General features: G+C 42.1%; 2 protein-coding genes across 5 annotated transcripts in view; one reads left to right on the top strand and one right to left on the bottom strand.

The window, feature by feature from the left end:
- FTO (FTO alpha-ketoglutarate dependent dioxygenase) overlaps nt 1-3010 on the bottom strand; it is a 1722050-nt gene extending 1719040 nt beyond the window's left edge. Inside the window, exon 1 of the mRNA XM_086945188.1 lies at nt 2864-3010. Within this exon, the coding sequence (XP_086801314.1) occupies nt 2864-2929 (66 nt within the window). The 5' untranslated portion in view covers nt 2930-3010. The remainder of the gene's footprint in view (nt 1-2863) is intronic.
- Nucleotides 3011-3167: 157 nt separating this feature from the next.
- Nucleotides 3168-16800, top strand: part of RPGRIP1L (RPGRIP1 like) — a 1159147-nt gene continuing 1145514 nt past the window's right edge. For 2 of the 4 annotated variants that reach the window (XM_086945187.1, XM_086945186.1), the window contains exon 1: nt 3449-3533. The gene's annotated coding sequence lies outside the window, so the exon portion shown is untranslated. Of the gene's footprint in view, nt 3206-3448; nt 3534-16800 lie in introns of those variants that run through there. The other 2 variants (XM_086945185.1, XM_086945184.1) reach the window with 2 other exon arrangements.

Raw genomic sequence — 16800 nt, 5'->3', positions numbered from 1 at the left:
TTCCTGTATGCTCTTGTGATGAGTCTTCTGTACTAGACACTTTACACATTGTATTAATTGGCCCTAAATGGGCCAATTTGCACCAAAAGTGTATACGCCTTTTATTTGCACGTTTGAATTTTAAACAGGCGAGACCTACCCTTTTATATTTACAATTTTTAGAAAATTCTACTGTCTATTGTCATGTGGCGACATTTGTAATAGCAGTGTATTATGCATATGCCTGACAATTTTGGCTGCTTTAACCGTTTTTTGTTTGAATGTTTTATTGTACTTTTGATTGTTAAATACAATTGAATAAAGTAATTATTGATTGATTGATAAATGAGAAACTTCTTCAATTTTGAGCTGGTTGGTTACTCTAATGTCAACTATTTTGAACATCCAAGTCGCTTTGATGCCTTCACTTATGGGTGTAGGGTTGAAGAAATATTGTTAAAACCTAATTCATTTGGGTAGGAACTTAAAGTTCCAATAAGCCATAACCTTGCTTTGTGGCATGCCTGAAGTAAGTGTGTGTTCTCAGACTGCATTGAAGATGGGAAACACTGATGAGGTCACAACAATTACTCAAAAGTGGCAGCTACTGGAAACCTTAACAGAGAGGACCGGGGACAAAAAAAGGACAATGCAGGAACACATGATGTATGTTAACCTAGTTAATGTTTACATTGGCCTCACTGACTGAGTAATTTACTGTCATGTCCACTGGAATTAGGCCATTTATAGATTTACCCGGTTTGCCACATAATCTCCTATCTGATGGATATCTCGGAAATGTCATAAATAATGTTGTATCATGGAAAAAAAAAAAGAGAAGATCAAAGGTGATTTTTGAAAACTTCCACAAAGTTGTACCTCGCACTGGCACATACTTGAAATGTTAACTATTCATCAACTTTCAGGTGCTGATTGCGGTATTCGGGCATTAAAACTGGTACTAATGAAGAGAAACATTTGCCCAGGTAGTTAATGAATCAATAAGACAAAATAGCAGTGCCACAGGATATGCCGCATAATTTTTCTTTTTCTAACACACAATTTATTCAACCCTGGCGCATAAATTGGTTTCCCAATATTGCGGCTACGCTCCAGTGGCCCTTTTAAGGTGATAGCAACAAGGCACCTACAAATGCACGAAATTCATTTAACATGTTTTCACACTGGATTATTCTATAAATGCTATGTAACTAAACTGAAGATTTACTCCAGTCCATCACTGTTGAGTAGCGGCAGAATATACATGTTTTATGAAATGCCTAATAATCTCCACTGTTTCGTCTGCAAACACTGCTTTCGAGCAGCCAAATGAGCTCCTCGCTTCTGTTACCGTTAGTTCAAGATGGATGCCACATTCATTTAGTGCCCACAAATAAAGTCGAATTGTTTAATACCTAATGCAATTTACCTCAATTTAATATACAAAATATTAGAGTAATTAGCCTACAGAATAAGTTCAGGTGCAACAACATTACTTCGACATCACCAATCCAGTGTCAGTGCAGATGAGCACATTTCATTCATTTTATCTCTGGACTGGAGGCGCGTCTTGACTGCCATGAAGGTCTGTTAGTTAAATGACTGTAAAGACAATCAAGTGAGGACAGACAGTGCAGTTTGAAAAATCAGCTCAGTAGAACTCTATCCTTGGGCTAGAAGCAGAGGAATAGAAACAGAGTAACACTCAATTCCGTAGAGAAGCGACCAACAGAAGAACCCCTGAATGGCAGGAACCCTCATTTACCCTGGCATAGGGCTGGCTGGAGGTGCGTGGGAGCAGTGTGTGGGATTAGGAGAGCAATCATTTATCTGTATTCGAAATAAAAATCTAGTTTGAGATTAAATGAAAGGGCAAATTATCTACGACCAGAAACTCAGGAAATGCAAACTGCTAATGTTTGCTGTTGGTATCCCGCGTCGGAATCGCCAACGGCCCAACCCACTAAGCCTACGAGTAGGGGGCAAAGAGTTAAACAAAACTGCACTTATTTAACAAACGAATGTGCATACGATCTAGGAGTGGAAACTCAGGAAGTTGTAAAAATGTATAAGGAAGGTAAAGGCATGAACGTTCATTAACATAAGCCCGAGGCATACCAAAACTAAATAAAATAGTGCCAGGAGAAGGAACGTAAATTAATTTTTAAAGAAATGTAAGATCAAAGGTAGCAGGTGGGAGTAATTAGGCGTGTGACCATACAGAAGCATGCTTTTCTAAAAGGCACGAACAGGAACAAATGAAAAAACAGAGGAGGGGCTTTAAGCCATGGTGTACATTATTATTACAGCATGCCTCGCAAAGCAGTGCATGCACGGCCCAGGCTCGACCTAAAAACTGGTCTCTACGTCTCACATCCCAGGATCAGAGTGTGCAGGGTCGGAAGAGCAGCATCTCAAGACTTCCCAGTCAGTTTCCGACTGTCTTACATGGCCTTAAAGGCTAGAGCGGAGGGCTTTGAAACTAGGGAACCAGGTTCGAGTCTGACAGGGAGACTAAAACATCTGTGATTCTGAGCAAATCACTTAATCTCCCCGTGCCAAGCAATGAATGTGTTCGTCTGTAATGCGACAGATGCTCGATTACCTTCGGGTCGAGTTCGCGCTACATATAACTAAAATAAGCGACCGTGACACCTTTAAGTGCGAGGGATAAAAAGGCGGGATGTTTGGCGTCGTGTACCAACTGGGTGGTGAAAACAACCCAAATTACTACTTAAAACGGGACAGCTGGCAATCCTAAAAGCAACGTTACTAGAATCCCCCTACCTTGTTTGATCTCCAAGCACCTGGGACAGAAACAGCAAGTTAAGTTATGCAGCTCACAAGGAGTGAAATAAAGCACCACATAAAAAGGTGCACTTACCTTGACTTGTTTCTCTTTATCTTTTTCCCCATTTCTCTTCATATCACTGTCTCCGCTCACCGACATGTGACTATCACAACACGCGTGGAACGCCGGCTCATGGAGTCTGGGAACAGCCGCCGAACACTCAAACCAGCTCGTAGTAAACTACAACTCCCATGAGGAATTGCGTTGAAACTACACGTATACGTCACGTTGTAGCTGAAGCTGCAATATTATGCAGCGGCCCTAGAGATAGACAAAGGACTACACTGAAGGAGCATTAGATGTGGACTGGGATCGTATGGACTGGAAGCAGCCATCTTTTTTGCCAGAAGTGGTGTATGACATTGATCACAAAAAGTAAATATGAAAGCGTATAAAGAACTTTGGTGCTACAAGATGAATCGCTATGAAAATGATGTAAACAATTTTAAAAAATGAAACTTAAAAACTGCTTTAATTTTCTCCAAATGATTTATTTTATGGTTGCAACAAGAATGCCTTTTTAGTTGCTGTTCTCGTTTGATCTCGTTTTGTGTATTTTACAAAAGCGGCACTGTAGGCAAGCTTGTCCTAAGGGCTCAGAATGTTTCGGGACCTACTGCTGCGGAAGTGACGTTAGTGGTTAGCAACCGTCGCTTGGAAAGACGAGGAACGCCGAGCGTGGTTAGGGTCAGGGGTACAGTGGGTGAGTGTTGGGCTTGCTTGTGGAAAAACATTGCTATTATGGTAGTCAAAGATTAAGCTCACTTCGTTTTAAGTGGTACGTGGGGTGTGTGATCTTTCACTTCCCTCTGATGTCTTTTGCAGTTGACCATATTGACCTAATTCACTCTTTCTTTGTACTATTCCCACTATTCTGATCCTAATTAGATGTGCGTGAGCCGTGGCAGTTCAGCGACCCTTGCCCGTTCTCTCGGAACTGTGATATGATGTGGTCCTTATCGATTGAGTGAGACTTGGGGGCACAATTCTCTGAGTTGACGTGTATGGATAAGGAAAACGTTATGTTTGACGAGAGGCACTGCCGTTCCTAATCCATTACAGTTGAGGATAAACTCGGCGGTATCGGTCAGGACATTATAAGTAGGCTGGCCCTAACGTCTTGAATGGATACTCAACCACCAGAGTTGTCAAACTGTTCGTCATGTCCTAGATGTTGCATGCAGGATGGTTCAGCGCGTCTGTGACTCATTACTCCTCATTGCTGCCACGCTTGTCTTTCTGCATCTTGGAGGAGCATTGGTTGAATATGTAGGCCTTGTTTTTTTTTCAGAAAACGTTTGACTGACTTTGTAATTCAGAGGAGTTTCAATGTAACCTCGTGAATTTAGTGTTAAGTTGGGTGATTGAGCAGGCTAGTGTATAAGGAGTTCAGTCAGTTTGTTGTACTTAAAGGAAGTCCATGAGCCAGGTATATATTCCATGTAGGTTTAATCAAGCTTAGTTTCATAGTTCAGGTTAAGATGTTAAGTCAAGATGAATATAAATATAACCCCACCAGGAGTGGCCTCTAGCAGGGAAAACACAAAGCTAAGTATAACACAGTTATTTTTAGCATGTTTGGGGTTTCCATCTATCATATGCTATTCAACACGAACATCAGCGTTAAAACAGTACTTTACCCATGCGCAATAGAGCAGAAAAATGAAAACAGCATAAATCACGTTCTTGTATTAATAAATAGGACCCTGTTCCACAAAGCTCCTTAAAACGATGGCCTCTTATTTACAAAAGATAAAATGCTCTTTTAGCCACCATCGTTATTAACCAGTACTTAATGTACAAGAAGAATGATATATAAATATTCACAGCAAGCTTTCAAGTTGCTTTATCAGTAGCATACATTGCCAAAATCATGTTTTTCTTTGTCAAGAGGTTTTTTAGTGTCAGTAGTGAACTTAAGTACTCGATAAACTATGTTAGGGTCAGAGTCCTTTAGACCTATTATGTTAAAAGGATTTCTAGATAGCACGGTTGCCCCCAAAAGGAGGCATCCCGGTGCAAGTCGCAGGTAGGACAGTAGTAGGAAAACTGGCTAAACTTAGGAGAACAACCAGGTCTTTACTTATTCTGAAAGCTTTAGTAGTTTTAGGACTTTGATACAAGATCAAATGTTGTCACCCTTAAAAATGTTCACCAGATGGTACCTATGTAGGAGCTGGATACAGGGGCATATAACAGCTGTTTGAAGCACATTACATAATCCACGAGGCACAGCCTGCTTATATTTATTAGCACTTTGTCTTTGAGCGCTCAGTATATTTAGCTGTTGTAAAAAAAATCCTAAAAAAGAGATGCATGTATTGTATTATAATGTAAAGGAATTTATAAAGAGCTTACTATTCCAGGTATGACATTGAAGCGCTTTATGCGGGCTGCATGCTTCACCGGAACCCAAGATTAGTGGTTAAGCCAGTGTCCTTGGTTGTTGGTTATTGGAATTAGTCTTGTGTGCTCAAGGAAACCATTTCAAGTATTCACGCAAATTTCTTTTAGGTAGAGTAAACTAAAAGGAGTAAGGTGTGATCATTAGTGGGCCAAAGGGTGAGGCGTGTTGAAGAACCAGGTTTTAGAACCCAGCAGTGCCAGGGATAACGCTCGAAGTCTTTGGATTCCCCTGCCTCGGCAAACAGAGACACGGGACACTTCTTGATGACGTCAAAGACCAAGTTTATTGGCTGCAACCAGGAACCGAGGTCTACTAAGCACAACACGGGTGGTTCGCTAGAGACTGCACAAATTCAATGAGCGGAGCATGGTCTTTTATGCCAAAAATCACATTCCAGGCTAGCATCGATTACATACAAACTGACCAATCACATAGTGACATTTCAAAAGTAGCGCATGACGACAAACCCATTTTCCGTTGTCCAGCTCACCAGAAATGACCAAGCACATTCCAATATCCTGTTTGATCAGGCCGGACAAACCCATCATAAAACCTCAACCCAAATCAGTGATTAAGTTATAAAGGAAGGAGCAGAAACAGATGAGAAGCAAGATAGAAGGGTGGGTGCAGTGTACCATAAACTCAGCAATGTCCTGCTCTTTGATCTTTATCTGACCAGCTGCTTAACAAGGAACTTGCTCAGCGAGGTCAGCCTCGGGCAAGGGAGTCAGTTCGGCCAGGTCACTCAGAAGTCAGCTAAGGTGTACGTGTCCCAAGGACTCGTTCGGCCGTAGTCATCGGCCTATGTGAGGGCAACCACACAAAATGGCTGCCGTACACAAAATGGAACCCGAGGGTTCAAACGAAATCCCTGAATACGTAGTGTTCTCATTGATCGATTATTACGAAAACACTCGTACTCACCGCACTCGTGATTTGTGGTCCGCTGACACCAAAATTGTCTATTTCCGATGACCTTTATTGAACGGGTTCAGAATCTACGAACCACGGACCCACGAACTACGGAACTACAGTGTGGGGGGTGGGTGGGGGGGGAGGGATATGTTAGTTAATGCAGATGGTTGGTGGATTAATAGAAGAGATTTAGGGATTGTTAGCTGTAGGGGCATGTCTTTCCAGTAAGAAGAGGTTATGATGTTTGAAACAAGTTGTGGGCTGCTTGTAAAAATAGATTAATAAAGATTAAGGCAAACATGCATGTGACTTGAAGATCATTCTCAGAGAGGAGGCTTGGAAAAGAATGATGGGAAGGAGAGAGACATTGGAAATAAACAGGAAAGGTGACAATCAAGTTTTGATTAACAGTCAGTTTTCATGCTGTATTTTAGAAATGCTTCTGATGTTTTGTGAGATAATATGCAATTTTTGCATTCACGACTGTAAAAAAAGCAATATTATTTGCATGTGAAGATACTGCTATATTAGCTAATTTTGACAGGCATACGGGCTCTTCTGTGCACTTAAACATCCTGCAGCGCATCATCCAGGGGTGTGGAATTTAATAAAATATCTACTTGTCCATGGGGCAAGTTGCTTCATAAATCTACTTGTCCTGTAACAAAATTCACTTGTCCCTTTTATGCCATGTAATGCGACAACAAATTATGGGAGCAATGTCATTATATAAGAGATCTGAAATAACCTTTATGATTAGGCCAAGGCTCCTTCCATAGTAGGGTTTGTATAGTAGCAATTCCCTTATTGTTGCCACATTTCCGCAGATCTACATACAGTAGCTGAAGGTAATGTAAAGCAACAGTTCCAGGGTTGGAATGCCCTTTTGAGTCTGTGCAAACCTACTAACTTGCATGTTTTAAGGGGTTTCACCAACTATTCTCTAATCTTTTCCCATACTGAGAAAGGTTGGATATTTACTCCTCACAATGGCAGACATAAAACATCTTCCAGGGTTGGGGAAAAAAGTGGTTGGAGGGAGAGTAAACTTGCAAACATGCAGATTTTCGCATCAGCACATCCACACCTGCAGATTTTCTCATGTTAAAATGCAGTTCACAAATATTTTCTAGGAGTACTATTACTTCTGTAAAGTCTTGTGAATTCGCGAAAGTCGTAAATCCGCACTTAATCCAAGTACATGGGTGCACTTTATTTAATAATTGAGCCCCTAATTCGGTCTGGCGTTAACCATGACCTTTTGTGTTTATTAAAGTGTTGTCTCTGTCTATCAATTAGCTTCACTGTGAGTTACAGTATTCAGGAGCATATTGACACACAGTTGTTTTGTTCAGTGCCAGGAACTACTGTGCAATGTGTGTTTTTTGAGACCAAAACAAATTTTGCTTTTACCAATGTTTGTTACAATGGTGTGGGTCCGGCAGCTCCTACCCCAATAAGGCTTTGCAAAAACCATGCCAAAACAAGTCACACATTGACAAAACTAAATGGCTGACCAACAATTTCAGACTTATTTGCTTTACCAATGCTTGTTTGTTTTTATGTTTCCCATAATCTTATTAAAACTGGTTACCCTGATTTTCCATTCTGAATATTTTTGGGAAATACTAGTGTACATCAACCCATTTTACTAACTAATGCTGCAAAGAAATGGTACCTACATTTTTTTCAGTAGTTTAGCTTAATGTTTTTGCATTTTTTGTGAACATTTCATTTTGAAAGCAAAGAATCATCAATCTTGCTTTCAAGCTTCTGCAAATATTTGCATCTAATCAGAGAGCATTCTAAGAACATTATACATAGCCTCATATTGCTAAACATTGAAAACATGTGTACACATTTTTATACTCTTAACTACTGTCAGGGAGGTTATGCGTTTTTAACCTTGATGATTTTAATTATTGCCGATTTGCCGATTTTCCCTGTGTGTCCTTTCCCCTCCCTTCGCGCTGATTTAATAGTTGCGATTTCTCCACGCTAGCACTTTTAAAATTTGAAAATTGTCTTGTGCCACACCAACAACCACTTAGGAGGAAAGGTGTATCATACCTGGGATTCTTAGCGTTTTCTCAGTCAAGAGCAGCCTACTTGCTCGGACTCTCTTTGGGGGTGGGGCCGATTGCAGGGCCGTCATCTCTGGGGACTGGGTGACAACAACAGCGGCCATCTTAGTGTGGGCTCGCTAGGAACGTGCTCGGACGACGTTATAAAAACATACGTGCATGGTTCCGCGCAGCGGACGCGCATTGCGGGCGCGCCGATCGCGCGCCGGAGTCAAGCCAGAGTCCAGCTCGTCTGTGCCCGTCCGCGATCGAACGGGGCACGGGGCTGGACTCCATACACCTGGCTTCTTACCACCTGCAGAGGCACACATTACCCAGACCCCTCGCCTTCTTTATACAACAACCGACTTGCTGAAACTTGGTAAGCCATTATCCTACCGCTGCCTGCACTCCATAGACCCGCAGTCCTTACCCTCACAATGTAACATATGCCATCAATCTTTTCCGATAACCACAATTACTACGAATAACAAGTTGAACCTCAGGATGGCATTATTGAACTGCAGATCCTTGCCCAAGCACAAAACTGAAATCTATGACTTGTTGCTCAATGAAAATCTGGACACCTTGTTTCTTACGGAAACATGGCTAGAGGAAACTTCCTCTCCAGAGATCTTAGAGTCCATACCGAATAACTATTGCCTTCTGAGAATCGACCGCCAGAGGCAACGGGGGGGAGGTCTGGCAATGATATGCAAACAAGAACTAGAATGTACATTAAATGAACTAAAAATTGCGGACAGTGAATGTGGCAGATTCACCATAAAACTTGATGCCACTAATACAATCACTGGCTTACTTATCTATAGACCCCCTGGAGCAGCGCTATCCTTCTGTAGCCAACTTATTGAATTGGCAACCCAGTTGGCCATTAGACACAAAAATGTCATCATACTTGGCGACCTCAATATCCATCTAGAGGATACCCACTCCAAGGATGCTCTACTCATATTGAATGCCCTTAACGCTGTGGATCTTAGACCTCTCTCTACCACACCCACTCATCAACAAGGGCATCTATTAGACCCCATATTCACTAATTGGGAAGGCGTAAATATTTCTCCTCCCATCCCACTAATATGGTCTGACCATAAGATGGTACCATTTGAAATAGTCAAAAAATGGATCACCAATACATATGCTAAAAAGCCTCCCTATAGACGCCGTAATTTTAAAAAATGCACCCCTGATCTGCTGTTACAAGAACTTACCGAACATCCCCCTCCAACTGGAAATTCCCTACAGGAGATATGGGATAATTTCGAAGCATGGATAACTAAAGCGTTAGACAATATTGCTCCATGGACTACCAAACCTCCAGCTCGACAAACAAAAAATGCCCCCTGGTTTTCTGAAAAACTAAAAAATGCTAAAGCTCTATGTAAATCCATAGAACGAAAGTGGAGGAAAAACTATACTCCAGAACTCAAAGAAAACTACAGAAGCGAGTTGAAAAAATACCAAAAACTGGTAAGACTAGAGAAAAGTCTCTACTACAAAAGCAGAATTGTAGAATCTAAAAATCCTACAAAGGAACTTTTTGGCATCTACAGAGAAATCACTATCTCCTCTCGCTTAGATACCAAAGATACCTACTCCACGGAGATATGCGACCAGATAGCTGATTTCTTCGTGGAAAAGGTAGAAAAAATTCATGCCACCTTCTCTAGCAGTACCAGGACAGATAAAAACAAGGTAGCTAAACCAGATCCCCTCTCCCACAAACCTCTTTTTACCAACTTCAGAACCACCAATAAACAAGAATTAATGAAAATCATAAACAGCATCTGCTCAGGTTCCCCCATGGACGCTTGTCCACCAGAACAGTATAAAGCAGTCATGGAAAACCTACTACTGGATCAAATACGCAACATGATTACTCTATCATTCCAAGAAGGTCATGTTCCGAAAAACTGGAAATCTGCCCAGGTAATACCATTGAAAAAGAAACCTAACATTCCCATTACTCAACTCCAAAACTTAAGACCAATTTTGCTTCTCCCTTTCTGTGCCAAAATCATAGAAAAGGTGGCCAATCTTCAACTTATGGAGTTCTTAAAAAAGGAATCGCTTCTTCACCCTTCTCAGTCAGGGTTCCGATCGGGACATTCAACCGAATCAGCGGTTCTATATTCTACCGAACAGATTCGGAAGATAGTAGATGAGGGAGAGACAGCAGCGTTGGTCCTATTGGACTTGAGTGCAGCGTTTGACACCGTGCTGCACTCATCGCTGCTGTCTCGACTCTCAGTCATGGGAGTAAAAGGCCCAGCTCTTACCTGGTTCCAGTCCTACCTCACTGACAGAACTTTCCAACTTCACCGCCCACCCTTTAAGTCATCTCCTCGCAATGTGAGCCATGGGGTTCCACAGGGCTCTAGCTTGAGCCCTACTCTATTCAATATATACATGGAGCCCCTGGCACACATTGCGGAGGAATTTGGGGTGGGCATTGTCAGTTATGCCGACGACACCCAGTTGGTGTTCAAAATAACGCCAGACAATAGAGACTCAGCTGCCAACTTCTCTAACTGTATGCTATCAATAGCGACATGGATGAACACCAACTGTCTCCGTTTAAACGGAGATAAAACTGAGGTATTGATAGTAGGGAAAAATGCCTCTGTTTGGTCACAAGCTTGGTGGCCGAGCGAACTAGGAGAACTACCACTGCCTGTGGAGACAGTAAAAAATCTCGGAGTCATGCTTGACGCCGACCTCTCTGGCAAAGCCCAGGTGAACAAAGTCACTAGCAAATGCTATGGCACCTTAAAGGTACTCCGTAAAGTTCTTGATCTTCTGCCGACCGAAGCGAGAAAAACCATTGTCCATGCATTAATATCCCCTCATTTGGACTATGGCAATGTTCTCCTACTCGGTGTAAATCAAAAGGGGCTGCACCAGCTACAATGCATTCAGAACTCATCAGCACGTCTGGTGCTCGGTCTCCCTCGAAGATCATCTACTAAACATGCGCTAGCCAAGCTTCACTGGCTCCCTATCAAAGAGAGAATAATATTCAAGACTCTCTGCTATGCACACCGCATTGCTCAAAACAAAGGTCCTGGCTATCTGAGAGATCTTATTACCATTCATAGGCCGATCAGAGACCTAAGATCGTCGGGCAGGATGCTATTTAAAATCCCCCGCATCACAAAAGCTAAGATGGGCGGAAAATCCTTCCGCTACCAGGCCAGCAAATTCTGGAATGCTCTGCCTATCCACCTGCGGATGGAGCCATCTGAAGTGAGTTTTAGAGCTAAACTTAAAACTCACTTATTTCCCAGATACTAAACCTTAGCTCCCTGGGTTCGTGCTCTTTTGATGGGTTAGCATTTTGTAGTTAGCGCGGGGACACACAGTCTTGTGCAGCCAGGCGCTTAATAAATGCTTATTATTATTATTATTATTAGTACAGCCTGAGCTTACAACATTTACTTAGAGTGCTCACCCTATTAATAAAGCCTTTACATTAATGAACCATGAATGCAAGTTTTAACAGCATTAACACATGGACCCAAATATTACCTTAACTGCAGGCAATGCCTTTCCCTGATCCATAATGTGGTACTGTAAACTGGCAGTCAAAGGGTTTGTTCTGTAGGGACTGGGCCTACTTGTCCCAAGGACAAAATACACATGAAAACTTGTTGCCCTTGAACCCAAACAATATGTCCCGGGCGTCGGGCTATAGGATTTCCACATCCCTGATCATCCTTTGAAACATGACTTAATGCTGCCTTTATTCATACTTTTTAGAAGTGTGATGCTACAGAAAATTGTTTTCAACCTTGCACTGTTCTGTCTCAAGGCAAACAGTCCCTGTTTACTGCAAGGTTGCTGTTAGACCACTGTTTTAACAAGGAGCACTGATCAGCTCAGGGGTTGGAAGTGTAAAGTAATGGCTGGCTGCATATATAGGGACATTTCAAGAGCTTTTAGGCTGCCCTCAAACACACACTGTACACTGTGCTCCCTACGCCACTGGAGTCAAGCTATCCTGGCCGAAAACGGCTGATAGACAGAAACCGGTCCTAGGATGCTTGATTCCGGTTTAGGGAAGACATGGCTTGGCAGTTCGGTCTGGACTGTTCCCATGAGGCACCGGGTCAAGACTGATTTGCATATGGCCATGTCTGAACTGGGGGGGGCTTGGTGAGCAAAATAACGATGGTTTAAACCTAGATATGTGACTGTGGATGAATGTTTAGCCATTTTGCAACATTCCGTCCATTATCTTGTGTGTTTTGCTGTTACTTACTTTTGTGCTAACACCAACACTGGCAAAGACTAAAGATATAGATCTCTAGTGCTTGAAACGAGGCAACCGATGTGAACTTAACATAACGTGTATTTGTTCAGCACACGTTTACCCGTAGGCATTTTGGCACTGAGTAACAAATATTTGTTATCCAACTCAATGGTACTCATTTTATCGACCTCTCATGGATCAAAGGCTGAGTGGACCCTCCGGGATTAGAATCTGTGAGCAGCTCCAAGCATAAATACCTCTCTTCTCTGTAAAATAGCAGCGTGCAAAATACTATACCTGTTTCAGACCCAAACTTTCCAAATACCGGGATAATACATAGGGTACCTCCAGGCGATCTTTGCGACCTTCATATGGCAGGGCAAGGCAGAGAGCATCAGCCAAACGGGGCTTGCTATGCCCAAGATCAGGGGGCTTGGGAATCCCCAACCTGGCCTATTAGTATGATGCAACACACCTATGCTATTTTATCCACTGGACACAGAGAAGAGATGGGGTATGATTGACCAATTGACCATACGATGGCAGCAGGACCCCTGTGGGAGATCTCTTGGCAATCTAAACCGACCGGACAAAAAACACTCATTATCTCACCATCATGATGGCAACATTGGAGGTCTGGGATAGCGTGGGGGTATCAAGTGGGGCCTCGCCACATTTCCCTCCCAATTTACACCCCGCTGGGGAAACTGCAAATTCACATCCATACTGGCTAGAACCCAGTAGGACAAATGGTTGGGGGGGGCTGTTGTAAAACATTAAGTTATTTGTGATGCAAGGGTTCGTCCAGTCCTTTGAACACCTAAAGGAAGAGTAGACTGTAAGATACTGCTTAGTACAATTACGCCACTGGACCCTACACCCTAGAATTAAGCAAGGGGAAACAAGCCCTTACACTCTTCAAAAAGTACTTCCTACACTGCACAGATGACAAATATGCCATTTTATATACAACATGCTAAATACCACACCAGGCCCCACCAAACACACATTCCAGCGAGCCTGGTCGAAGGAGCTAGGCATTACTCTAGAACATGAGCAATGGGATTAAATCTTGATTCGCGCTAACAACTAATGCTTCACACTCGAGAGGGTGGGTAAACATACTTAAGATACTATACCATTGGCATTCCACCCCAATACGCCTAGCGAAAATGAAGATAAGTCAAAGCCCTCGCTGCTGGAGGGGGTGCATGGAAAAGGGTCCCCGTTACCCAAGTACTCTGGTCATGTCCTAAGATAAAACCCTTCTTGGCCTCAATATTGTCCACTATTAAACAAATCACTGGGTCAGACCTGGCCAGATGTACTGAGGTGATGCTGTAGGGATGCCCGATACCAGAAATGTACCCGTTGTATGGTACACTAGGTAAACTGTTATCCCACTTCCATCTCTCTGTTGAAACTAGTACAGGGGTGGAAAAAACCTGCACCAAGCAACAGGGGTTGTCACTTGGACTACTTCAGCAGAGACTACAAGGTTTGTCATGCCCAAAGCTCCTCCAAGCACTGAAACTCCTAAATCCCTTCAAGCTCGAAGATTATAACACCGCAAATCATGGAGGCATACCGGATGGACTTGGCCTACATCAGAACTTAAGAGAGCCAGAATTCTGACTTTTGCAGAGCTCGGCTTAACAAAGAGATGGGTGGGCTACAAATGACGGCTAGAAGGGAAGTTATTTGGGGACTGATTATTGTTCACTGTAGAACTTGCGATATTCAATCAATACTTGAACATGGCAATACAATGTTAATGAAGATGTATTTAAACCCACAATCATTCTTTTATGACCATTGGGGAAAAAGTGCTAAAACAAAGCAACCTAAGCCTTTACAACTTTTATAAATCTCAGTTACCATAGAAAAAAATCATGTTCTTTCTAGACTCTTCCCTCTTATATCCCACCCCACCATTATCCTTTCAATTCAACTAACAGACATGTCCACCACTCCAATAAATTCATACTTCGCTATACTAATTCACCACTGTCCTTTTTGGGTTCTGGAATAGTGTGCTACTTTCCGAAAAGTGATTCAACGCCTTGTTAGGGGTAGTAAGCTCTATATAAATATAGTTACAACTAACAGAAAATTTACAAGCATTCGCAAAGCCAAGAAGTCTGGCCTCGGTGAACTAGCATAATGGTTAATTATTTATTTTATATTTTTAATTGCAGTTTAGGGCACAGAAATAGAAAAGAAGAAACATTTAAATACGTTGCCACTTGAATAAGGCTGCCCTGTGCTTGCAGAAAAAAACCCATACATAAAAAATATATTCAACCATCACATAATTTATATAGACCATTAAGGGGCTTTCTAGCAGGCAGGTGTTCTCAGAATTGCTATCATTTATTTATTTATTTATTTAATGTTTTGTATAGCGCGAACATGACCCGTGGGTATCAGAGCGCTTTACATTCAGAGGTAGGTAAACAATTAACAAAACTAGTAAACAGTTTGAAAATAAGAAGATATGAGGTAGGTACTAAGCCGCTATAAGGAGGTGATACCAATATATCTATATACCGTAACGTGAGCGCTATATATTAGGAGGTAGGTCAAGGATTTAACGTATATATTATATAATTTAAAGGTAACATACATGAGGTAGATAATTCTATGGTATTACATAGTTGCGTAAATATATATATAAGTTCAAATTAACAAGAGGTAGCAGTAAGGATACAGCTTGGACTCGGTAGTCACGTTTGTCCCGAATCATTGTTCATCCTATATCTTTGTTCATGTCGGCTGTTTTTCCTTATAATGATCTTGCTGCTCTAAGTCAGGGCAGCAACAGATCAAGTCTGTGCTCAGTAAACTACCCTATGCAAAGTATTTACTCATCATGAAGCTCTTCACTTCTCTATTAAATGTTACTGTATTTTTAATCTTTCTAATGTTTGGAGGGAGTGAGTTCCAGATTCTGGGGGCTGCTCCTGAGAACGCTCATAAGTTTTTTTTCTTCCGGAAGAAGGCTGGCCGCAACAGCACCTCCTTGGCACTCCTTGCTGGTCTGTTTCCTCCTGATAGTTCAATTTTTCCGGCCAGGTATCTTGGTGTGTTGTAATGGATTGCTTTATGAGTGATACATGCTATTTTCAATTGAATTCTGGCTTCATAGGGGAGCCAGTTTAATGCTTTCAGGTGAGGAGAGATATGGTCGAATTTCCTGGATCCAGTGATCATTCTTGCCGCTGCGTTGAGGCATGCTTTTAGCGGTGCTGTGGTCATTTTTGGCAAACCGGCTAAGGTGGTGCACCCATATTCAATCCTTGAAATTACTAAGGACTGGACTGCCAGTTTAAGATCCGCCTCTGAGATGAAAGGTTTCAATTTTCTTATGTAGTTCAAGTAAAACCGTGCACTTTTAGCCATTGATTTAATGTGGACTTGCATGTCGAGGTTCTCATCTAATGTAATTCCTAGTGATTTCGCTGAGTTGACTAGGGTTGGGGTGCAGTTTAGCGCTGTCAACAGCTTGGTCCATTCCTTAATTACCGTCTGGCTCCTTGCTGGTGTGATTAGTAGAAACTCTGTTTTGTGGGCGTTTAACTTCAGGTGGTTTGTTGTTAACCAGTTCAATGTCATTTTTAATGCCTCATTCATCAGTTCAATGTCTTCCAGAGACCCGATCTTCATATATATTTGCGTGTCGTCCGCATACATGTGATATTGTATCTGTGATTTTCGGAGAATTTCAGTGAGCGGTTCGACATATAAGTTGAATAGTGCTGGGGATAGTGTTGAACCTTGAGGTACTCCAATTGAGTTAGGACAAGATGGTGATAGTGACTGGTTGACCAGGAATCTTTGAGTTCTGTTCTGCAGAAATGATTCGAACCATTTCAAAACAATTCCAGACAGTCCCATCCTTTCCTGCAGCCTGTTCAATAGTGCTTTATGATTCACTGTGTCAAATGCTGATGACAAGTCTAGGAGAATCAGTAGGCATGCTCGATTTTGATCCAGGGCCAGTAGCGCGTCATCCGCAATATGGAGGATCGCTGTTTCTGTGCTATGCCCTGCTCTGAATCCTGATTGGCATTCATCTAGCAGGGAGAAGTTGTGAATGTGTTGGTTCAGTTGGTTTTGCACGCATTTCTCCATTAGTTTGGCCAGTATAGGGATGTTGGTCACTGGTCGAAAGTTATTCGGATCTGTTGCATCCGCTGACGGTTTTTTGATTAAGGGGACAACTTGACCTGTTTTTAGGCAGTCTGGAGGATCCCTTGTGCTAGTGATGCATTTATTATTGTGGTCCAGATTGGAACCACAATATGGCTGA

Source organism: Lissotriton vulgaris, chromosome 12, assembly GCF_964263255.1.
Source record: "Lissotriton vulgaris chromosome 12, aLisVul1.2, whole genome shotgun sequence".
Taxonomy (NCBI): Eukaryota; Metazoa; Chordata; class Amphibia; order Caudata; family Salamandridae; genus Lissotriton; species Lissotriton vulgaris.
Note: the sequence above shows the minus strand (reverse complement) of the source record. Positions and strands in the feature narration are given on the sequence as shown.